This window comes from Globicephala melas, chromosome 8 (assembly GCF_963455315.2).
Source record: "Globicephala melas chromosome 8, mGloMel1.2, whole genome shotgun sequence".
NCBI lineage: Eukaryota > Metazoa > Chordata > Mammalia > Artiodactyla > Delphinidae > Globicephala > Globicephala melas.
The window spans coordinates 77023034-77049271 of record NC_083321.1 but is presented as its reverse complement, the minus strand read 5'-3'; the positions used below and the strand labels follow the sequence as shown (position 1 = coordinate 77049271).

Genomic DNA, 26238 nt, shown 5'->3' with positions numbered 1-26238 from the left:
ACCACTTCCCTCCATATATTAGTTTGCTAGGGCTGCCATAACAGAATATTCCAGACTGTATGGCTTAAACAACAGAAATTTATCTTCCCACAGTTCTGGAGGCTAGAAGTCTAACATCAAGGTGTCACCAGGGTTGGTTTCCTCTGAAGTTTCTCTCCTTGGCTTGTAGATGGCTGTCTTCTTCTGGAGTCTTTACATGGTCTTCATTTGGTGTCCGTATCCTAATCTTCTCTTCCTGTAAGGATACTAGTCATATTGAATTAGGGCCCATCAATATGACCTCATTTTACCTTAACTACATCTTTAAAGGCCTTATCTCCAAATACAGTCATATTCTGAGGTACTGAGGGTTAGGACATCAACATATAAGCTTTGGGGAAGACACAGTTCAGCCCATAACACTCCATATTCACCAAAACCATCCTTGCCCACACTGCTTCATTTCTCATCAGACAGTGGTGGTAGTTTCCCCAACTCTTATCAAATCCATTTACCATTCAATAGCCATGGTGATCTTTTGATCTTTTGAAAATATACATCACTCCCTTGCTTCAAAACTTATAGTAGTTTCCCATTGCACTACCGTTAAATTCCACACTCATTTTATTGGCTTATAAGATATGCATGATCTATTTTCCCAGTTTCAACTCATGTCACTCTTTCTTGCCTGCTATGCTCTGTTCACAATGACTTCTGTCAATTCCTAGAACACACTAAACTCATTTCCATTCCAGGGCCTTCACATATGCTGTATTTTTCCTGAGAACATTCTCAGACTAACTACTCTTGATATATTCCCTAGAAAAACCATAATTTGTAATTACTTTATGTATTTTACCATATTTTTTGTCACTAGATTGTATGTTTTTTGGAAGCAGCGATTTTGTGTTTTGTTTACACTGTGTCCACAGGCTTAGCATTGTGCCTGGTACACAGTGGACATTAGGTGAATAATCTACTTTTCTAAGCATATCTGCTGCTCTATTCAGGGAAGTTTGTAACCCCACATGTATTGATACTTTCTACCTCTATATCACAGACTGAAACATTTTCTCTGCCTAGAATTCTTTCCTCCCCTAAGCCAATCCATAATTGTCCTTTCTTTTTTTAAATTTTTATTGGGATATAGTTGATTTGCAATGTTGTGTTAGTTTCTGCTGTACAGCAAAGTGAATCAGTTATACATATACATATATCCACGCAGTTTTTAGATTCTTTTCCCATATAGGTCATTACAGAGTATTGAGTAGAGTTCCCTGTGCCATACAGTAGGCCCTTATTATCTATTTTATATATAGTACTATGTATGTGTCAATCCCAATCTCCCAATTTATCCACCCTCCCAAACTCTTTCCCCCTTGGCAACCATAAGTTTGTTTTCTACATCTCTGATGCTTGTAAATAAGTTCATTTGTACCATTTTTTTAGACTCCACATATAAGCAATATCATATATTTGTCTTTCTCAGTCTGACATACTTCGTTCAGTATGACAATCTCTAGGTCCATCCATGTTGCTGCAAATGGCATTATTTCATTCTTTTTTATGGCTGAGTAAGATTCCATTGTATATATGTACATCTTCTTTATCCATTCACCTGTCAATGGATATTTAGGTTGCTTCCATGTCCTGGCTATTGTAAATAGTGCTGCAATGAACATTGGGGTGCATGTACCTTTCTGAATTATGGTTTTCCCTGGATATATGCCCAGGAGTGGGATTGCTGGATGCCCTTTCTTTTAAAATGTACCTCAATCTCCTTCTCAGGGAGGCCTTTCATTATGGATCATCCTTGGCTCTGATCTCTCTAGGTTCCCTCAGAACTTCAGAGGTTAAGTTTTATATTTTATATGTATGAAGTAAGCAGTTATTTTATATGTAGGAAGTAAGTAGTTTTAAGGAAAATAAGCGTTTTATTCTACATGTTAAAGGGATGAAAGGTGACACCTGATCAAAAATTTTGTTGAATAAAAGTTAATTTATATTGTTATAGGTGGTTTCTATTTTACTTTCTCTCACACACCCTTCTGGTAACAAAAATTTACAGATTCTTAGTGTTTGTTAAAGCCTAGTGACATTTTTTTCTTTTTACAGGCACAAAAAAAGAAGATAAACAGGAATGATAAGTTTCAACCTTATTGAAACCCAGTTCAGCCTGCCTATCCCAATGAACTTTAACATGTGTGCCAAGTCAGGAGATTGAAGACTTACATTAGAGGATATCAGGTATACCAGCTGCTAGAGTTTGCCAGTTGGACACTGCTAAATGTGTCTCTAAATGCGGCTTTTTAGTGCTAATTAATGCAGCTTTTACTGTAAGACACAACATACTTCCCTGTCTTTTATTCTTCCCTTTGTTCTTTTGTTTTCATCTATTCTTTCTTTCTCTCTCTTTTTTTTAAACTAGAGAAGTAGAGAGCAAAGCAGTTGTTCCCAACTGTGGAGTTGCCCACTAGAATTAATATATATGTTTGAGGAAATATGCAAAATAATGCTCTACCTCATAAAAAAGTAAGAACAATTAAAATAACAAATATCATTTCATACCCGTCAGACTGAAAAAAATTAAAAATTATGAGTGTTTCATTCTCCAACAAAACTTCAAGCTTCTTAAGAGTAATTGGGTACTTCTTTCTATCTTTCACTATGCCTAATAAGTATTATGGGCTCTAGAATGTAAACTCCCCAATAAAGACATTTTTGTCTTTTATGTTCATCACTGTATCTGCAGTACCTAGAAAGTGCCCACCCAGCACATTCATAGTAGGTAATTAATAAATATTTGCAGAAAAATGAAGGATATTAGTTCTTAGCAATACTTGCTGATTAATTGGATGACTGAGAAGCCTTCAGTCAGTTTTCAGAAACTTCAGACCTAGGTTTTCAAAGTTGTAAAGATCAAAGTTGGTTGAGCATGGGCTGGGATAGGGATGAAAGGAAGAACGAGGGATTTCCCCTCTCTGACCACAGCTTCCTACCACAGTTCCCACTTCCCTGTTCTAAGTACCTCAAATGGCCAACACTTCATAATTTACCCAGTAGCTAACCATTTGGGGGGCCATATTTGATTTTTTCCTAATGAGCACTCCATTGTCACATACTTCATGATGCCCAGAAAGGTTTCCATTGTTATTAACTCAGATTACTCAATTTTGTGCTTTGACAATTACTCTAATCTTCTATTTAATCTCTGGACCTTGGTCTTTCTTCACTCCAATTTATCACTGCCAGTCTAATCTTTCCAGAATATCACTTTTATGATGCTACTACCCTGCTCAAAAGTTTTTGACTCCTATACATCATCTACTTAAAAGATTTAAATATCTTAGCTTTGTATCTATAGCCCTCGGTAACCAGGACCCCATTCATCTGTCTTCCCTGTGTTATTACCCAGAACTCTTGGACAGAACTCTTCAGTTCCAACTAGTCAGGTGTACTTATGTCTTCCCCAAACCACCTTGTGTTTCTATGCCTCTGTATTTATTTTCTTGCTCATGGGTCCTAAAAGTTCCAAGTTCTCTGGTCTCCAGCCTAAGTCCCTTTTTTGGATGTCCAAATTATAATTCAGTGAGCCTTCTCTCCTTAAGTAACTATCAGAATTTCTGAAGAATGCTCTCAAATTCCATAAAACCATTCTGTTGTCACTTGTCACCATGGTTGATCTTTCACCCCAGAAAAATCCTCACCCTCAGTTGATCACAGCTTGCTCTTTCAAAGTTGGATTCACAGGCTGCTGCTGCTCTCCAGAGACAATTTTGTCCCAGGCATGTTCCCAGGCTGTATATCTTATCCCACACAGTCCAGCTAAATTCAGATTACAGTATAATAGTTTGCAAAATTTTACACCAGGCTTAGGGATAGCTAGAGAAACTACTGCACTACTGATACTCTTGGACCTTAGTCGCCCACCCTTCCCCACTCCCTCTCTTTTTCTCCACACCTGCAGTCACACTTCAAGGGCCGGCTTTTTTCCAGCAAGTGGGCTCATTCAGTCAGGGAACAGATACTGAGTGTCAATTAAGTGCCAGGCAGTGTGCTAGGCACTGGGGATGAACCAAATACACACAGTTCCTGTTTTCCAGACAGACATAAAATAAATTACTACAAATAGTTGAGAAAATAATTCTAAGTATGCAAAATGCTGCCAAAGAAATACCTGGAGTACAATTTTAGGTCCTCTACATTCTCTGTGGCTCAGGAAGAGGGGGGAAAAACAGTGTTCCCATCTCTTACAGATATCTAACCACATTAATAATGGTATAATCTGTAGAAAAGCAATTTTGACCTTTAGGAAGACACCATTTTACATTATTATGCAGACAGTTTAGCTCCTACGTTTTTTTTTGTTTTTAATATTTCCTCCACAGAGAATGAAAAGAGCCAAAATGAATGAACACTTAAACTGTGTGCTTGACACCATTCTAAGCCCAATGTACATATTAATTTATATAATTTTCACAATAACCTATGAAGGAGTCCTATTATTTTCCCCATTTCACAGATGAGGCAACTAAGGCACCGAAAGATTATAACTAGCTCAAAGTCACACAGAAAGTAATGGCAGAATTAAAAATTCAGGCAATCTGACTGCAACCCAAAGTCTTTGTTACTATGCCATTATACCTCTCAATACAGAGAATTGCATAATCTTTCTTCAAAGGTGCATTCCCATCTTTTGCCTCTGAACGTTCATCCCAGGGCCAGGCTCAGAGCACTCTGCCACATCATGCTTCTCCACTCGGCTGGACTGCTTTCCTTCTTAGTTGTTGAAACCCCACTAGTTCTTCTATAGAAGCCAGATGAAACCCTTCCTAGGCCTAGTTCACAGTGATCACTTCCATCTCTGAATTCATGTTACAATCACTGTCTATAAAAACTCTTACAGATTACGTTCTCTACTAGGTTTATAGGGAGTGTATGTTTCCCCAAAGTAAATCACACAGTGCCTTGTACAGAACTGGTACTCAGAAAGAATTATTGATTAAGAGAGGGTCCCCAGCTTGTAGGGGTCTGTGTGGTAGGCGGCGAAACTGGTAGCAAATGAACATTTTAGTTTTTGATTTTATGTTTTTTATATGAGTTAACAAAAAATCTATGTTATGACCATGTCTGGAAAATATTCATTCAATAAACAATTAATGTGCCAAAGCATTGTGCTAAGTATTAGAAGTAAAACAAACTCTCTCTCCTGAGCTGTATACCTAAATTTCCAGCCGCCTTCCAGATACAATCACAGGTTCAAATCCAAGATCATCATCCTTACCCCTGCAACTCAGAAACACATATTCCAAACTTGCCCCTTCCTCAAGGTTTCAACATTTCTTTTAGGGTCTCCATCATCATTTTGGGCATACATGTCAATCACTTTTTCCATTAAAAAAATATAAGTTATATATTCATTTTACTAGGGTAACAAGGAGACAGTACTAAGGCATCCTGTGCTTTACTCTTTTGCCAACTTAATAATACCATCAGGACAACCCTCTTTGTTTACATGTAGTTCTTGTATTAGCTGTGGGGGCAGCTCAGTTTTAATTTATTACGTGATAAAAGAGTTTACAATTATGTTCAGAACATTATTTTTTTATTGAGGATTTTAAGTGGGACAAATGAATTAAAGGAATTGTTATGTTTTCCACAGCTCCAGAGATGTAAACCTTTATGCAGTGAAGAAACGTGACTAAGTGAAACTCAAATTTTAAAAGCTAATGATTCATATTAATGATCAGTGGTTAGAGATGTTTAGTTTTCTGTCACAATTTCAATCCAGAATTAATTTGGTTCTAAAATAAAATAAATGGAAAATTGAGGACTCACTTGAATCTTAACGCAACAAATATGAACTAGATTTTTAGTTCTTTGTAATTTTCTGTAAAAATTCCATAACTGTATTGGTGTAGATTATGCTAGGGATGAAATTTGGTTCCTGTGTTAGTATTCCAGATAAATTTAAAGAAAGGTATCTTGGTATTTGTTTTCTTTTGCTCTAAGCAGCTTCTTTACATTTTACTTGAATTAACTTGCAAAGTAAATGTTTATCCATAAATCAGTATTAAAATTAAAAACTGGTAAATAGGTAATAAAAAGTTATCTAAATATAGATAATCTGAAAAAAACATTAAGACATTTCCCCCACGCCATAACAGTGGTATAAAACATGAACATGACGCATGATAGGATCCACAATAAAGTAAGAAAATGTTTGTTCGTGACTCTTTGTTGAAGGGTAGCACATACCAACAGAATCCTGAAAAAGATAAACCCAAATTATTTAGTATACAACTACATTTAAATAATAATCAACATATTTAGCTATTATATATTTTGTGGTAAAATGTCATGAAACATATCAAATCTTTGACAATAAATTGGCAGTTAACTACTATTTTAAAATATTTGTGGGCAGCACAGTCTACTTACTATGCTAACAATACATATGTACTATGCAAACATGCATAATTCTTGACCTTAAGGAATTTATAGTCCAAAGTAAATTCTATCTTTGAAAAAAGTCCTAATATTGCAAAAATTTATTTTGCATTTTTCCTCTATCTTTGCTTTTTTCAGAACATGGTCTATACATACTATGCGGGCTGGGACTATGTTTCTTTTGTTTATCACTGGGCTCTAGTCCCGCACAGTAGCTGATACACAGTAGGTATTCAAAAGATAATTGTTAAATGATTGAATACAGATACTTAGGAACTGCTTCATATGTATTAACAATCTTTTGTGTGATACTAAAATTCAAGTATCAGATTCTGTGATATAAAGACATTTATGTCATTCTTACTTATTTGCCCCCAAATTATCATTTGACAGGCTAAAGAACTGTGTTCTACCTCATCTGAGCCACAGATTTAGCTCTAAAATAAGAAAGAACTATTATTAGACATGGATAACAGAAAAGAAGCTGGGGAAAAATGTTCATACTTTCTCCAAACAAAAGCATACCTTATCAACTTTTAATTTTAACAGAAAACTATTTAGTTTATGTTAACTATGTTCTGTATATACAGGTATATGTTCTGTTAGCTATTCCTCTCTGAGGTTTAACATCGTCCTAGTTGCTATCTCCAGTTATTACAATCCTCTTAATAACAAATAATTAGATGGGTTGGTTGCACATTTTCCCTCAACACTTACATATGCTGTAACTTTAAAGACAGAAGAGGTAATTTGTATTTTCTTGGTTTGAGGATTCTTTCGAACACTAAAATAGGGAGGAAAAGGGAACATTTTAAAATATAACAAGCACTGGCATAATACATTTAAGATGTTGATCCCTTTTAGTATTCAGGTGTTCTTATCCATATATAACATGGAAATACAGAATATCCAATTAAGTAGTTTGAAAAGAATGGCATCTGTGGTTTCATCAAAGGATAGGGCGTTAACTGAATTGAAATTGCAAAAAATTGAATTTTACAGTTAGAGGGTTTGAGGTCAGTTTGAGACTCAGATGATGAAAAGACTCCTAGGCCAGAGACAATTACTGGAAAAACGAGAATTGGTTAAAGTCAGACTGAAGTGTAAACAGCCGTAAGGGGTAGATAAAAACATACTAAACTTGAAGAATTAAACAGGCTGAACATAAATGACAGTTCTGCCACTGATTTGTTATTTCACTTTAGGCAAGATTAACCTTTCTGAACCTCAACTTTCTCATATGCAGACTGGGTAGGATATGGTTCCCTTTAGGATTATATGAGAATTAGGTGGAGTAATGTATATGAAAACTATTTATTAAATTATTTATTACTAAATTATATTCTATTAAAATCACTTCCTCTCATAGCTCTCTTTCAGTTACTCTCCCTACAAAAGATAATCTGTAGGAATATATAGTGAGGAAGCAAACTGAGGATTGAGGAAATAAGCTACAGATATATATTTATACATTAATTCATATATAAATATATGCACATATTTATAATGCTTTACAATTTGCAAAATACCTTTATATACTTTACCTCATGTAAAGATCACACAACTCAGTGAGGTAGGCATTATTTTGCCAATTTTACAGATAATAGAAATAGAGCAGTTAAATGATACATTCAGACATTCCAACTAAAAGTGGTATGTCTGGGAATAGAATTTAGGTGATATAGAGTCCAGTTTTCTTTCCCTACACCTCACCTGTTTATCTTATACCTACTCTAAATTCATATACATCAAAGGTATTGTCCATGTGTTACATGTGAAGGTTAAATTTAAAGGAAGATATCCCTCTTCTTCACTTTATCAGGTAAAAGTACTTCTTTCCCTTCACTACATATGTAAAGAAATGGGGAGAAAGAGAGAGGAGGAGGAAGAAGGGGGACTCTGTGGGAGGGTGTGCATGCATGTGTGTTTGAGCTTGTGCACCTGTTAGAGATGACCAGATGCAAGCCATTTCAGGGTTTAGGGTTCAAGATTCTTAGGCAGTTTTCATCTTTAAAACATTTCATTCAAATTTAAACCCAGGAATCATGCAATTAAATTGATTTCCATAACATAAGTTGAGGTCATTTTCTTTTATTTCTCTAATGTGTAAGATACACTGCTGGAAAGTTGGAGACTACATTTAAAATTTCATGCTTATCTGAGAGAAGACTATCACCACTACATATAAAACGTTTGCATACACCTGTATGACCACCCAGATCAAAATACAGAACATATCTATGGTTATATCTAATTTTAAATACTGATCTGGAGGTGGTTATATGGGTGTAAACATATATAAAAATTCACTGAACTTATGTACACTACGATTTGTTCAGTTTACTGTATGTAAATTACTCCTCAGTTTAAAAAAAAAGAGCCCCTGTAAAAGTTTGTGCTTATCAAATAAACTTAGAGGAAATTTAGTATTTGATACTTCACATAGTAATCACTTAACACATACAAACACATACCATAGGTGTATTATTTTTAAAAAGAAACTACATTTGTACATTATTAGGAGTTGGTTCCTAATGGAAATAAATCATATTATTCCATTTTATTACTGCTGATCCTGTATTACTGTTACTTTAAAATATCTCTAAGACAATTTGTCTAGTTTTTTATAGGTCAAGCAAAGTATATTATCACCTGTCCTATATCATAAGAAAAAAAGAAAAGGAAATGTGAAGTGATATTCATTTGTGCCCTAGGGTGTTCTACTAATAATTGCATTATAACAGATTTTTGGCAGTCACTAATTCACTCTTCAGGTAACCATAGTTTTTAAGGATGCTGGAACATAATTTCCATGTAGTGCTTTTAAAAAGTATGATTGTATTATGGTTTAGAAATAGTGTAATGATTGGTTTCTTATCAATATCATTTGTGCTAATTTCTGAGCATCAGTCCCATATTGACTCTAAACGTTATGGTGTACAGACCATTCTAACTAACTCTGCTCATTTTAAGACACAAGGGCCCCACCGTTTAATTAGCATCTGAAGGGCATAATCTAAGACTCTCAGTTCAAATCATAAAATCTGGGGCAGATATGTATTTTGGAGAACGTCTCCTAAAACTTTGGCAAAAGCATGTGTTTAATGTCTAAAGTAGGAAAGACACAGGCACCATTAGTAACTATAGAATTATTTTTGAGATGCAATGAAACAATTGATCATTTGCTCTCCAAGAAAATGGTTTTGAAGTATTGCTTATGCGATTTAAAGGGACCATAATCCTTGAAAATAAGGCATTTTCCAAAACCTTTAAAAGATGTCTTTTATAGGACTTGTAATAATGGATGAGGGAGAAAATATCTTAAGAATGTTTTTACCTTTTTGTTTGAGTCAGAGACCCCTAAAATCAGGCTCTGTAATGTGCCCTCAATATCTACAAACATAAGGGATGGACTTCTTTGCTAGAATGAATCAGGGACAATGTTTATCTGCAAGTGCAGGTTAGATAATGTAAGGTAGCTACTGCATGTTTAATTAGAAAGATAGCAAACATTTTTCTAAAGCATGTAAAAACACCTAAAACTCAAGTAAAGGAACAGGAAAAAACATCCGTCTTGGTTAAGTTAGCTTGTACAAATGACTTTATTAGATACATGGCTCAGAATTCTGAGAAATTACTGATGATACTTCAAGTTCCACTTGTGCTTCCTCTACTTATACACCCCTTGATAAATGGTATGTTGAACCAACCTGTATCTTTACCTTAACCAACTGACACAGCATCTGACCCAAATCAGCACGACTAATATTAGAAAAGCCCCATGTAGTGCATATGATAAGCAAACCAACATAGCTCCTAAGGGATTTTGAGGTCATTTAACGCATTCAGTTGCTTTGTGTTGGCACCTAAGCCATCTCAAGCAAATATTTATTCTAATAATTTTCTACTGAAGTTGCTTTGGGAAGACAATTTCACATCCTCTCCTCATTCAGCAAGGAAATTCATAAGCATGCTTAACTTGGATCATCGAGAGAAATATTTAATGGGTCTCAGAGAAAAGTAATGCTGTAACTGGGCTGGTCTCCTTCCCAGTCTCCCCTAGAATGACAGACTTGTGATGCATCGTCCCTGAATTGGGAAAAGACTGCCCCTCTCTTTGCTGGCCCTTGTGGACTTGACTCCATCAAGACGTCCCTGATTGCTCACACCCACACTGACAATTTTTTCTTTTGAACTTCCAGGGTTTTTATTACAGTATAAAGAGCTGTAAATATTTGCCTATAATAACTGAACATTTGATTATATAAAAAAATGTTTACTTATAAAATATTTTAAACAATTACTTTACTATTATTTACTATGTTAACTTGTAATTTCCTTAAGGTCAGAGACTGCCTGATGCCTCCTCTTGCACTCTTTAGTGCTTGGTCGAGTTCAGTGCCCAATGTTAACACTTGCTGGTTGCCTGATTAAGTGATTCCATGGACACAATTCTTATCCTTTCTGTAAGATGTCATGAATTTTGGATACTCATTTTATGAGTGGTCATACTCTTTGAGTCATACTTTTTCTTAGCACCCAAAAAGTATAGAAGAGTATCACAAGTGAGAATTCAGGGAAGGGAATGTTGTAAAAAATAGCAGTTTCTTCAATGTTTAGGTTCTAAAGTTATTTCTATTTCAAATATCTCTAATAGAATCTCTTCCTCTACAGCACATGGTAGTGAGGAATTCCACAGGTTCATGTGGTTGATGAGGTACAACACTGTGGTGGCTGTGGTGTGTGTGTTTGTGTGTGTGTGTGGGGGGGGTGTGTGTGTGTGTGGTGTGTGTGTGTGTGTTTAGGGTACACCGAGGAGTATCTAGCAGGAGTGCTAGAAGCAGTCTTGTAAGTTTTCATGAGCTGCAAATGATAAGAACAGAATATGTTTGATGTAGGTATGTGCATGTTATTTCTGAAATTCTGTTTCTATAATTTCTCTTCCAACAATCTTTATGTATTGACACAATAACTTTTTCATAAATATCAGAGACAGATTATAGAAATACTTTTCTGTTTTTAAAACTATATCAAAAATAAACTCAGTAGAATAACTGAATCATGCAGTTTGTTGTATAGCTGTATGACACATGCAATGGATATGAGAATTGAGGTGTTGAGGATAAGTAAAGTAACAATCAAGAGTTTGATGAGAGGGGCTTCCCTGGTGGTGCAGTGGTTGAGGGTCCGCCTGCCGATGCAGGGGACATGGGTTCATGCCCCGGTCTGGGAGGATCACACATGCCGCAGAGCGGCTGGGCCTGTGAGCCATGGCCACTGAGCCTGCACGTCCGGAGCCTGTGCTCCGCAACGGGAGAGGTCACAACAGTGAGAGGCCCGCGTAGTGCAAAAAAGAAAAAAAAAAAAAAAAAAAGAGTTTGATGAGAATCTAATTCTGTTGTTTTCCTATTAAAGTAAAATTGTGGGGCTTCCCTGATGGCACAGCGGTTAAGAATCCGTCTGCCAATGCAGGGGACACAGGTTCAAGCCCTGGTCCAGGAAGATCCCACATGCCGCGGAGCAACTAAGCCCATGAGCCACAACTACTGAGCCTGCGCTCTAGAGCACGCGAGCCACGACTACTGAGCCTGCGTGCCGCAACTACTGAAGCCTACGCACCTAGAGCCCGTGCTCCGCAACAAGAGAAGCTACCGTAATGAGAAGCCCGTGCACTGCAACAAAGAGTAGCCCCCAGTTGCTGCAACTAGAGAAAGCCTGCACGCAGCAACGAAGACTCAACGCAGCCAAGAATAAAATAAATAAATAAATAAATAAATAAATAAATATTTTTAAAAAAGTAAAATTGTGTAACTAAACTCTGGGAACTTTTGCTTTTACTTGTTCCTATCCCCTTTGCCTATAAAGATGATCCAATATCTTCATCATTGAAAAACCCAACTAAAGAATGTTCACTCCAGTTAAAATAAAAGCATAAATAAAAGATTTGTAAAGTCTTTATCCTCACTTGGTCTTCAAAAAGGAAAAAAAAAAAAGCCCTAGTGGAATACCTAAAACAAATTTAGGATTAATTTTGAAAAGATTAACACTTAGGTGAAAATACTTCTACCTCTTTAGAACAAAGGTAATAATTTTTTTTACTATTATATTCATCAATATTAGTCAAGCAAGTTCAAACACCCTGAGGGAGCTCATGTCCCCTTGAGATTTAAAAGAAGGCCTAGGGATAAAAGGGAGACCTGGAAGAAGGCAGTTGCTAGTAAGGGATGGAGTGGGTGACAGGTCTGGATGAGAAAACAAGGACAAGAGGCAGCTGAGAGGACTGAGGACTAAAATAGGGTCAGGGAAATCTAGAAATTTTGTAGCCTGGAAGAGAATAAGGAGGCTCTGACGAGGGGGTCAGGGTGGCACTATTTTTACTCACTTTGGTTGTTAATAGATCCACAAATAGTTGCTGGGTAATCCTACCAGAGTTAAATAAATAATTTGCTCTATTAACCAGAGATTTACATATTGTAATCAAGCAACATTACCTCACTAGATCCTTATAGATAAGCTTTGTTGTTTCCAGATATGGATTAAGTACATCTTCATATTGACAAAGGGCTCCACCAAGGCAAAGATGTTTGAAAAGACAAAACAGGAACTCTTCTCTATCTGGTTGGCTGAATACTTCATATTTTTCTGAGTCTTCCACTAGCAAAACCTATGTAAGATGATAAAATTCATCTCAATGTAACATAATTTGAGGTTCTAATTTTTATGTTTTCAAAAGTTCCAGTTTATATGTTTAAAAGTAATTTTAGACCTATTTTCAGAACCAATCCTGAAGCAATGGAGAAAATGATCTGCGAGACCTGTGCTTATTGTCCCTCCATTCTATCATTTTATCAGGTACAGACAGTGAAAGGAATAAATCTAAACATAAGCCTTCTCTTCTGCTTTCTTTGTTCTAGTTTATATCTTTAGTAATTGTTTCAGTGCTACTGAAATTTTAGAGTTGAGTCACTGTGAATCTCATTTGGAAACAATGGGAGTATAAATAAATGGAGAAACTTCTCCATCCCATAAGGTCCATAGTCTTTGCTTCCATCAAGAGGTTAAACACAAATGGTCATTTTCTAAGCCCTTTCATAGTGTTTGGATTACTATTTTCCTTATGCCCACAGTTACACCATTTTGAACTATTCCGGTAGCTGGAGCCTCATAATCACCTCTTCTTCTGTTCTCCTCTAATAATATCACCTTACACATCACCAAGCTACATGGATGCTTGCTCTCTTGACACCTTGCTACCTCTTTCAGAAAATAGTTTGACTAGGTCTGATGTGGGGGATTTTCTTACACCATTGGGCATTACAGACAATTGCTTAATTTGTTGACTGTAGTGGACATGAACAGGTGATGAATGTATACTACAAAATATATTCCTTTTATTGAATTGCTTATAGCCCACTTACTTGAAAAAAGAATGTGAAATAGCTAATAATAAAATATGGATACAGTAAGATAAAAATAATAAAAGACAAGAGAATGTAACCAAGATATAAAGTGGGAAGAGAAAATAAAAACACATAAGGAACTCTACATGGAGAAAAACTTTAAAAATTGTGCATGACATTTAACCTTACCATACACTTAACACAAACATAAATACACATAAGAAACTCTAGATGGAAAAAAGCTATAAAAATTGTGCATAACACTTAATGCTATCACATAGGTAAAGGAAGGATATATGAGTCATATAACAATCACTGTCTAGCAGTAAGAAGTACACTGTTTATTAGGAAAATTGATTAAACTTCACATTTTATTTACCTCAATCTCAAATGAAAATCATTACAAGGTCATTATATAAGAGGCATTAAAAAGCAATAAACTCTATGGTGTTGTCTATATGTAGTTTACTTATAATGACTTGATGAAAGCTGAAGTTATATGTAGTAAAATGTAAGAGGAAGTGGTCCACAGTTTATTGCTCTCTGTGTGCCACATATAAGACCTGTAACATCTCCTCTCCCTCCCTCCCTCTCTCTCTATAAGGAAATAATGTGATATTAAAACCCAAGTTTGCAGCCACCTAAAGATTTGGCTTAATACAAGGGTGACAAAAGCCCTTAGGGATGAATAGTTTACACATTCCTTACACAAGGACTCATATATTGAATTGATTAGGCTGTGCAATTAAAAAATTATAATTAAAAACATTTTTGGAGTGAATGTTAAAACAATAGCATTTTATGTCTGATCTCCCTCTCTATTCACATACAGATCTGTTTAGTTGTGTAGCCCTCAGAGAGGAGATAGGCAATGGTTAATGAGTCCAACTTCTGAGCGGTGGTCAGGAAGGAGGCTATTATCAGAACTTAATTACACAGTGTGCCAACAGAATCTCTGTTGCTACACAATGGGAGGGCCCTTTCTAGTTCAGGCTAAAGCTAAAAGTTATTTATATTTTTTTCAGCCGGAAAGCAGCCAAGTTAAAGCCCGCTATGTTGCCACAGAGCGGCAAAGAACACAAGAGCAAAACATACAGGCAATCAGCAAAAAACACCGAGCCCCGGCCCTTCCTGAATAGAGGTGCTACTCATGGCAATAAATAAGCGGGAGGCAGTTTTGCAGGGTATTCTGGTGAAGAGCAAACCCTCCTTTTATTTTTATTTTTTGGCCGCGCCGCATCCTAGTTCCCCAACCAGGAATCGAAGTCGTGCCCCCTGCATTGGAAGCACGGAGTCTCAACCACCGGACAGCCAGGGAAGTCCCACAAATCCTCCTTTTAAAACGTCATTGCTGGGCTTCCCTGGTGGCGCAGTGGTTGAGAGTTTGTCTGCCGCTGCAGGGGACACGGGTTCGCGCCCCCTTCCAGGAAGATCCCACATTCCGCGGAGCGGCTGGGCCCGTGAGCCATGGCCGCTGAGCCTGCGCGTCCGGAGCCTGTGCTCCGCAATGGGAGAGGCCACAACAGTGAGAGGCCCGCGTAACGCAAACAAACAAACGTCATTGCTGAGGCTCTCTCTGTAGAAGTGATGGTGTAGGAGTGAGTCCTTTTAGGTACTGTCTTAGTGAAGATCAATGTATGGACTGGCTGGATGCTCCCTCGTCCCCTACAGACAAGATTCCTGTGTCCAGAACGATGTATCAGTTGCCTCCCTGTTTCATTTCTATCTGCATTTGTAATACATTAGACTTGTACATCTTCCTTCTCTCTTAATGTATAATAATAATAATAATAGTAATTAGTAGTAGTTCATATTATTGAAATCTTACTAAGTGCTGAGTATTCTGTAAAGCACTTTAAATGCATTATGTCACATAATTCTTACATTATTCCTATTTCATATATGAAGAAACTGAAGCTTAGAGAGGTTAAGTATGACAGTTATTAAAGTGACAGAGCCTAGATTTGAACCTACATCTATTTGATAGCCCTAATTTTTGACCGTTTTGTAAATACTCTTTCTCATCAATTAAAATAATAATAATGATGATATTTCATTTTAACAGCATTTCATAAAATGCTTTCTCAACAATTTTAGGAAGAAGGTAGAATGGGCATTTTAATTTCCATATTGTACAGATAAGATCTTGAGGCTCAAGATATTGAATGACTTGCCTAAGGTTATTATTATCTTGTAAATAATAAATCAGGAATTAGGAAAATAATCCATGTCTTCTGATGCCAAGTTCAGTATGCCTCTCATTAAAACAAAAGTTAACTTAGTTAATCAAATGCCTTTTTGATCTCAGCAATGAGATTAAAAGATTATTTCCCTCCAGGGATGTTTTTAAATATTCATTTGATATGTTAAGAGAAAATATTGAAGAAAAATAGTCATCAATTAAATCGGCCAGAGTTTCTTGACCTCAGCACTACATTTTGGGCCAGATAACTTTGCTGTAGGGACTGTCCTGTGCATGGCATGATGCTTAGCAGCATCCCTGGCCTCTACCCATTAGATGTCAGTAGAAGCCCACTGAGAACTAATGAAATACACACATAATCAAGTTGGTAAGAAAAGTGCCATCCAAGAAGAAACCTACCCGGGTAATGATTATGACTGATCATTATTCATTGATAAGAGGTAATTTATGGGTTTCAGGCAGGCAAAAGTTTTTGACATTAAGCATTTCCTGAAATGAAATTCTATTGTGAAAATTTAAAATTCTGTACTTACTTTTCGTAATTCATCAGAAATAAGGAAGGGATCACAAAAAGAATCTAAACATTTAACAATATGTCCATTCTCTCGTACAATATCTTCATCATATAACGGATTAAAAAATGACATTGAAAGCTGTGTGCAAGGAACGTTTATAGCTTCAATTTTTTTCACTTCAGTTCCTGAATAAAGAGATATAAAAATTAATTTAGTACTCTCAATTATTGCCAAAACAAATATCACTCTGCAGAGATTCTAAGAAGTAATCAAATACAACGTATGTTTTGATATATTTAAAAGACACATTAGTTTAGGGATTTTATTAAATTCTTATTTTGCAGGTTGTTTATTTTTATTAATTATTAAAAGTTGATAACAAAATTTTACCATTTCAGGCCTAGATGAAGGATATGTAAATTAAAAAATACTTGAAAATGAAATATTTATTGTGTAGTAGGAGGTTCTTAGATCAGTTTTAATGTATATATCAGAATTGCCTATAAAACATAGAAATTGCTTCATATGATTTTGGATTTGTATTATGCTTAATAATTCATATTACAAAAATTTTAATTAACATAAGTAAGGATGTTTCTAAAGTCACTGAGGGTATTTTGAAAATGTTTCTCTCCATTTAAAAATTTCTCCCTTGTGATCTCACTTATAGTGTTTATTACAAAAAAAAGGTTTTCCAAATCAAGGTAAATTTCAAACCAGGCCCTAATCAAGTTATTACAAGTGTTAGAGAAATTTGAAATCATGGTGTTCTATTTTTCTCTTGTAGCTCTAGTTCTTCCCATTTCCACACCAACACCCCCCCCCCCATTTATTTCCTGAATGTGTCTTTCAGGAATGGATTTTCTGTTACTAGAGGTTCTATTAAATTGCAAAAAGACATAAAGATTCAGGTGAATACTTTTATTATTGCCTCAGTGAGTCACTCAATCGGTTTCTCTCCTTTATGCACCTAGATACGCACACGCACTCACTCAGATATAAAGGGGTGGAGTTCTCCTTGTTCAAAGTTCTAGGACGATTGCAGACTTAGATATGGTGTGTCCTCTCCCCAATATATTTGCTGGATCTCTGACCTGAGAAGCAATTTGAGCTTGAGAAGAGTAATGTTGGTGATTATTTGCACTTCCTTCCTCTGGCTGTCCACCCAGAGTCTTGCTAGGACCTGTCGCTCTCATTCTGATCCTGAGCTGGGCTAGTGTGGAGGCAAGAAGAATGCCTGGAGCCAAGAACTGTGCATGCCTCAGTTATTGCAAAAGATATGCTGCTAAGAAAAGCTCCTTTTGTTCTAGAAGCAAAATCCTTTGGAAGATTAAAGTAAAAAGAAGACCCTAGAAAATGACAGAGTAGGTCTGAGTAATATTGGAAGACCAAAGAACAAGAGCCGTATAAAGCCAGACAATTTTCAAAGATGGGTTGTTGGCCATAGGATGAGGGACTGACATTGGGCAACATGCCATTTTAATAAATCTACCCTAGGTCTGATTTGGGGAGTGGCAGGAGGGTGTGGATGGTGAGAGAAGGTAATTGAATTTAAACCACTTAATCTGAAACATAGAAACAGAACTTGCTGTGGACTGAATTGTGTCCCTCCAAAATTCATATGTTAAAGCCCTAACCCCCAAAGTGATGGTATTTTGAGATGGAGTCTTTGGGGAAGTAATTAGGGTTAGATGAGGTCATGGGTGGGGTTAGGAGGACCTCAACATATGAATTTTGAAGGGACACAATCCAGTCCACAGCCTTCTGCTCCTGGACCCCCAAATTCATGTCCTTCTCACATGAAAAATACATTGATTCTATCCCAACAGCCCCAAAAGTCTTAACTCATTCCAGCATCAACCCTAAAGTCCAAAGTCTCATCTAAATATCATCTAAATCAGATATGGGTGAGAGTTGAGGTACAATTCATCCTGAGGCAAAATTCCTCTCCAGCTAAGAACCTGCAAAACAAGACAAGTTACATGCTTCCAAAATACAGTGGTGAGATAGGCATAGGATAGACGTTTACATTCCAAAAGGGAGAAATAGGAAAGAAGATAGGGGTGATGGTCCCAAGCAAGCCTAGAACTTGGCAAGGCAAATTCCATTAGACTTTAAGTCTCAAGAATAATCCTCTTTGGTTCAATGTTCTGCTTTCCATACCTACTGGGGCGGTTCTTCCTCCAAGGAAGTGTGCTGTTGAAACTGAGGGGGTGACCCTGATGATCTCTAAATTGCCTTCTCAGTCTTTCTCTTTTCTTGAAGAATAGCACATGCTTACAGTTGAGTGGCTCCATGGTCTGGGCCTGTAGGATCTAAAAAGTCTGATAGCCTTCATTTTGTCTCATTTTTTTCTGTCCCCTTTAGTTCAAGCTGGCAGTGTCTTTGCTGGTACAATCCCATCTCTATATCTGGCTTTTGCTGAAATGGCTGATTAAGCCAATAAGTTGCACCCATGATCTCTTTATCAAATGGTTGCTCAAGGACACGCTTAGTGTTCTCTTCAGAACAAGCTTTCTCATTTTCTGCAATATGGATATGCTGAGAATTTTCCAAATCTTCAATTTCTGGTTCCATTCCGCTTAACAATTCCTTCTTCAATTCATCTCTCTCCTTCCATATTTTACTATAACCATTCAGGAGGAAACAAGCCACTCCATCAATACTTTGCTTAGAAATCTCCTCAGCAAATATTAATTTTACCACTTACAAGTTCTATTTTCCACAAAAGCACTAGAACACAGTTCAGCCAAGTTCTCTGCCATTTTATAACAAGGACTGCTTTCCTTCCAGTTTCGAATGCCATGTTCCTCATTTCCATCTGAGACCTCACCAGAATCAACCTTAACATCCATATTCTAGCATGCACCTCAAGACTCTTACAGACTATAACCATTACACAATTTCAATGCTACTTCCACATTTTTAGGTGCTTTTTACAGAAGCACTCCACTTGGTACCAAAATCTGTATTAGTCTGCTTGGGCTGCTATCACAAAATACTATAGACTGGGTAGTTTAAACAACAGACATTTATTTTTCCACAGTTCTATAGGGTGGGAAGTCTAGAATCAAGATGTCAGCTGATTTAGTTCCTGGTGAGGACTCTCTTCCTGGCTTGCAAATGGCTGCCTTCTAGCTGTGTCCACATGTGACAGACTCTTATAAGAACACTAATCCCATCATGAGGGCCTCTCAAGACCTTATCTAAACCTGAAATCTCCCAAAGACCTCATCTCCAAATACTGTCACATCAGGAGTTAAGGCTTCAATATAAGAATTTGGGAGGGGACACAATCCAGTGCATAGCACACACTCTCTGTTATGTAGAAATTTGGTTAAATTGTGTCTCCAGCATTTATAAGTTTTACAATGCATCACTAAGATCACACAGAAAGTTAAGAATGTATTGTTTTTTCCCCCTCAATACTAGCATTACAATACACTGGATAGCTCCTTTTTATTTAGTGTCCAAGTCGGTGCTTTTCTGGAAACCCCGTTAATGTGGAAGTGACAGAGGCAAGATGAGTTCTAGAGCCTGGATTTGAATCTCAACTCCACCTGGCCAGCTATGTAAAACTGCACAAGTTACTTAGCTCATGCCTCTGACCCCTCATTTTTGAAATAGGAACATACAATAATACCTCTCTCAGAGTTGTTTTGAGAATTAAAGGAGGTAAATGTGCATAATGCCCTTAGCTGAGCACATAGGAAGCACCCATTACACGTCAGCCAAAGAAGGGCAAAGTATGTCTAAAAGAAGGGGGCCGTGGCAGCTGGCTGAAAGGATATATCAGCACCAACAATTGGCAACGTAGGCAGTGTAGCCAGTAGTGAAGGAGATTCCATCATCATTCTATTTAAACCTGGTTCACTTGCTTGAAAAATGTCTTTTCTCTCATTAAACAAAAGCTATTTCTTATGCTTATAAAGGCCCCTAGAGTAAAATTAGAGAGAAGATGACCGATATATGAGAAAAAGAAGAAGAAAAGCAAATAGGAGGAGATTAAAAACAAGTTAATGGAAGAGTACAAGCAATCCACTAGAAACTTCTGTTCCTGAAATGGAGTGCTACCTCTTCTTCTATTTTTCAGAGTACTTCTAATTGGTTCTGTCAAGTACATGTGGAATTTTAGAACGTTTCTTTTTGCAGTGCCTTTTACAAAAATTAGAAAAAAGTCAGTGCTGTTTTGTGAAGTATGTACCAAAATGGGGGAAGGTAGAATGCCTATTTCAATGAACGTTATCTTTTGTAAATGAGTTTACTGAAGTTATTGTAAACATGGTTTGTAAACACTATGATACGTGACTCTGATTATTTCCTTTTGAAGATTTGGAAATGGTAAATATATTTGCTTAGGTACTCAGTTTAACTTTGTAAGTAGTCTGAAGATCACACTGTACTAACATTTTGTTCTATAAATTTTGCAGTGGTCTTTAGCCAAGATCAATAAAATTTGACCTACTAAGTCCAACATCATGAACTGTTTGTAAACTTGTGCTTGACTAATACTTCATGAAAAGTTATTTTTGTGTAAGGCCACTAGAGTTCCATGAAAATACGTTGTAAGAATTTACCAAAACAACCCCATCTAATTTAAAATCAACTTACATTTTCTTGAGCACATATTCACATTACCAACCAGATTCTTCTTCTAATTGGAATGATAACTTATTCTGTTAAGAGGGCTCAACCTAAATTTTCAAATACAGTGTTCATGTTTCTGTTTTCAAAATAGTTTTCTGTTAACTCTAATTTATTCCTTGACCTGAGAGTTATTTAAGAGATTTGAGTGTTATTAAGTGTTTAAATGTTTGGGTAATTTTCTTTAAAGATTTCTAGCTGTGTTTCAACGTACTATGAAAATATTATCTATATGAAGTTCTCCTTTTGAGAATTTAAGACTCTCTCCTCCATGATTTAATATATTATTTTTAAAGACTGTTCCATGGTGGCTGCCAGAAATTCATTCCCCTGACCCAGCTGAGATTTTGCCCACGCATCCGCACATCTGTGGAATCTTACCTGAGCTTTTCCCACTGGGTAGAATTGACCAATCCCTTCCTTTTGCTCCCATTGCTATGTTAGCACCTTTGATACACTATTGCACATATTTTAAAATATATCAGTGAGTTCCTTGAGTACACATTTTCTCTTACTCACCTTTATGTTCCCTGCCATCTGTCAGAGTCCATGAAAGGTGCACAATAAATACTTTCCAAACAAATGTAAAGAGTGAAAAGTTGCTCTTAAGTGTTAAGCCAGGATAGCAGCAGTGCACTACCAGGAGAATGATGCAGGGCAGGCCTGGCACAGTTGATAATATTTGACTTTGATGTTGTCAAGCAAATGAGTCATTATTCACAATTTATATTTTAATAATGAAAATTCCTGAGGTAAAATTTTGTTATAATAGTAAAATAGTAATCTGAAGAGATGAAAATAAATTTTGTTTACCTAATGTAATCCACTGTCCAGAAGAATCTGAAAGTAACTTCAAATTGGGAATAACATTTGGATCTTTAAAAAAAGCCTAAAATACAAATTTGAGGGGAACAAGTTAGATATATTATTATAAACAGTAATAAGAATTAACTTCTTAAATAACTATAGTAAAATCTCATTTAATTTAAATTGGGGAAGGATAATTTTAAATTGCTAAAATGTCTTAAGCAATAAATGTTTCATAAAGAAATGAAGTTCTGTTACCTTCAAGTTGGAACAGTATGAACAATACTGTTATGTCCAAGTAGATACCTTTGGGACTAATTTAATAAATAGAAAGTAATGATTTACAGTGAAAAGTAAGAGGTTATATAATGTTCGAAAATTTTGTTTTCTTTCAACCTTGTTCTCCCAGTTAGCTGATGTAAGTAATCACTGCTTCCACTCTCCCCAACTAAATCTAAATCTAATTGTCAATTTAATTCTATCCAAGGGGCACATAGAAAAGTGATAAATTCCACTTCTTTTTAAAATTTTTTTAATATTTTTACACAGCAGGTTCTTTCTTATAAGTCATCCATTTTATACACATCAGTGTATACATGTCAGTCCAATTCTCCCAATTCATCACACCACCACCCCAAACCCCCACTGCTTTCCCCGCTTGGTGTCCATACGTTTGTCCTCTACATCTGTGTCTCTATTTCTGCCCTGCAAACCAGTTCATCTGTACCATTTTCTAAGTTCCACATATATGTGTTAATATATGATATTTGTTTTTCTCTTTCTGACTTACTTCACTCTGTATGACGGTCTCTAGATGCATCCACATCTCTACAAATGACCCAATTTCGTTCCTTTTCATGGCTGAGTAATATTCCATTGTATATATATACCACATCTTCTTTATCCATTCGTCTGTCAATAGGCATTTAGGTTGCTTCCATGACCTGACTATTGTAAATAGTGCTGCAATGAACATTGGGGAGCATGTGTCTTTTTGAATTATGGTTTTCTCTGGGTATATGCCCAGTAGTGGGATTGCTGGGTCATATGGTAATTCTATTTTTAGATTTTTAAGGAACCTTCATACTGTTCTCCATAGTGGCTGTATCAATTTACATTCCCACCAACAGTGCAAGAGGGTTCCCTTTTCTCCATACCTTCTCCAGCATTTGTTGTTTGTAGATTTTCTGATGATGCCCATTCTAACTGGTGTGAGGTGAGACCTCATTGTAGTTTTGATTTGCATTTCTGTAATAATTAATGATGTTGAGCAGCTTCTCATGTGCTTCTTGGTCATCTGTATATCTTCTTTGGAGAAATGTCTATTTAGGTCTTCTGCCCATTTTTGGATTGGGTTGTTTGTTTTTTTAATATTGAGTTGCATGAGCTGTTTCTATATTTTGGAGATTAATCCTTTGTCTGTTGATTCGTTTGCAAATATTTTCTCCCATTCTGAGGGTTGTCTTTTCGTCTTGTTTATGGTTTCCTTTACTGTGCAAAAGCTTTTAAGTTTCATTAGGTCCCATTTGTTTATTTTTGTTTTTATTTCCATTACTATAGGAGGTGGATCAAAAAAGATCTTGCTGTGATTTATGTCAAAGTGTGTTCTTCCTATGTTTTCCTCTAAGAGTTTTATAGTGTCCAGTCTTACATCTAGGTCTGTAATGCATTTTGAGTTTATCTTTGTGTATGGTGTTAGGGAGTATTCTAATTTCATTATTTTACATGTAGCTGTCCAGTTTTCCCAGCACCACTTAAGTAAGTAATCACTGCTTCCACTCTCCCCAACTAAATCTAAATCTAAACGTAATTGTCAATTTAATTCTATCCAAGCGCACATAGAAAAGTGATAAATTTCACTTCTTAAAAAATGAAAACTTTCTGTATGGCAAAAGAAATAAAAGTAGCCAAGAGTTTTATTTCCAGGCACCAGCAGTTGACTCTGGCTGAAAAGATCTGAAGAGAAACTTATTAAAAGTATCTTAGGCAGTCTACTGCCTAATTATCAGGAGATGTAGAGAATCAGGTTAAGTGGGTTAAGTGCTGGGCCCTCAGAATAACACAAAATCATATGTAGAACTGCCCTGATGAGGAAACAGTCATCCTTGCTTATAGTCCCATCAAGCACTAAAAAGAGCTACCATGATCCTTTCCTCACCAAGGCTACTGCTGTTCCAGGACTGCCCTAACTGAAAGCTGGATGCCTTTGCTACCACCTTTGCCATAAAAATTCAGGATTCTGTGTGTACCTCTTTCCTTAAGTTGCTCACTTTTCAAAAACTTGTTTTGCACTGATAAATCTGGTTGGTAGCCCTAGATCCCAGGTTTGTGCTCTGAGTGCAAAAGAGGCAAGTATTACACAGTGAAGGAAACCATCAACAAAATGAAAAGGCAACCTACTGAACAGGCAAAATATTTGCAAATCATATATCTGATAAGGGGTTAATATCCAAAGTACATAAGGAACTCATACAGCTCAATAACAACAACAAAACTCCTAAAAATCTGTTTAAAAAATGGGCAGAGAATCTGAATAGACATTTTTCCAAAGAAGACAAACAGATGGTGAACAGGCACATGAAAAGATGCTCAACATTAATCATCAGGGAAATGCAAATCAAAACCACAATGAGGTATCACTTCACACCTGTTAGAATAGCTATCAACAAAAAGACAAGAAATAACAAGTGTTAGCAAGGATGTGAAGAAAAGGGAACCCTCATGCACTGTTGGTGGGAATATGAATTTGTGCATCTACTACGGAAAACAGTATGGAGGTTCCTCAAAAAATAAAAAAATAGAACTACCATATTATCCAGCAACTCCACTTCTGAGTATTTATCCAAAGAATACAAAACTCTAATTCAAAAAGCTATAGGGACTTCCCTGTCGGTCTAGTGGTTAAGACCTCACCTTCCAATGCAGGGGGTGTGGGTTTGATCCCTGGTCGGGGAACTAAGATACCACATGCCTCAGGGCCAAAAAACCAAAACATAAAACAGAAGCAATATGGTAACAAATTCAATAAAGACTTTAAAAATGGTCCACATCAAAAAAGCTATATGCATCCCTATTTCATTGCAGCATTATTCACAATAGCCAAGATATGGAAACAACCTAAATGACCTAAATGTCCATAGGTGAATGAATGGATAAAGAAGTTGTGGTGTACACACACACACACATACACAGGAATACTACTTAGTCATAAAAAAGAATGAAAACTTGCCATTTGCAACAACATAGATGGACCTTGAGGGTATTATGTTAAATGAAATGTCAGACAGAGAAAGACAAATACTCCATCGTTTCACTTATATGTAGAATCTAAAAAAACAGAACAAACCAAACCAAACAAATAGATACAGAAAGCACACTGGTTGTTGCCAGAGAGAAGGGCTGGGAGGTGAATGAAACGGGTGAAGGGGTTGAAGAGGTACAAACTTCCAGTTACAAAATAAGTAAGTTATAGGTATGTAATGGACAGCATGGTGACTATAATTAATAATACTGTACTGCATATATATATATATATATAAATATATATATATATATATTTTTTGATGGTACACGGGCCTCTCACTGTTGTGGCCTTTCCCATTGTGGAGCACAGGCTCCGGATGTGCAGGCTCAGCGGCCATGGCTCATGGGCCCAGCCACTCTGCGGCATGTGGGATCTTCCCGGACCGGGGCACGAACCCGTGTCCCCTGCATCGGCAGGCAGACTCTCAACCACTGCGCCACCAGGGAAGCCCTGTACTGCATATTTGAAAATTGCTAAGAGAATAAAATTTAAAAGTTCTCATCACAAGAAATTTTGTAACTCTGTATGGTGACAGATGATAACTAGACTTACTGTGGTGATCATTTCGCAGTACATACTAATATCAAATCATTATGTTGTATACCTGAAACTAATATAATATCATGTCAATTATACCTAAAAACAGGCAAGTGTTTTGGATTCCACTTCGGACTTCCTAAAAAATGAAAGGTGGAAATCACTCCAAATCACATGTATGTTCAAGAAGTGTTGGGCAGTCAGAAAACATAATGATGTCCATGATGAGTAGTAAAGAAAAAAAAAAACAATAGACTGGGAGGAAATATTTGCAACAAATATGATTTAAAAGGTGGGGGAGGGGACTTCCCTGGTGGTGCAATGGTTAAGAATCCACCTGCCAATGCAGGGGACACGGGTTCAAACCCTGGTCCAGGAAGATCGCACATGCAGTGAAGC

At 36.6% G+C, this 26238-nt stretch overlaps 1 protein-coding gene across 2 annotated transcripts in view; it reads right to left on the bottom strand.

The window, feature by feature from the left end:
* Positions 1-5040: 5040 nt before the first annotated feature.
* CFAP300 (cilia and flagella associated protein 300) overlaps positions 5041-26238 on the bottom strand; it is a 28916-nt gene continuing 7718 nt past the window's right edge. Inside the window, exons 3-7 of one of the 2 annotated variants that reach the window (XM_030883670.2) lie at positions 22005-22080; positions 16566-16732; positions 12921-13093; positions 7147-7213; positions 5041-6247 (exon numbers count right to left, since the gene is read on the bottom strand). In XM_030883670.2, coding sequence (XP_030739530.1) covers positions 6119-6247; positions 7147-7213; positions 12921-13093; positions 16566-16732; positions 22005-22080 — 612 coding nt within the window. In that variant the 3' untranslated portion in view covers positions 5041-6118. The remainder of the gene's footprint in view (positions 6248-7146; positions 7214-12920; positions 13094-16565; positions 16733-22004; positions 22081-26238) is intronic. The other variant, XM_060304472.1, reaches the window with a different exon arrangement.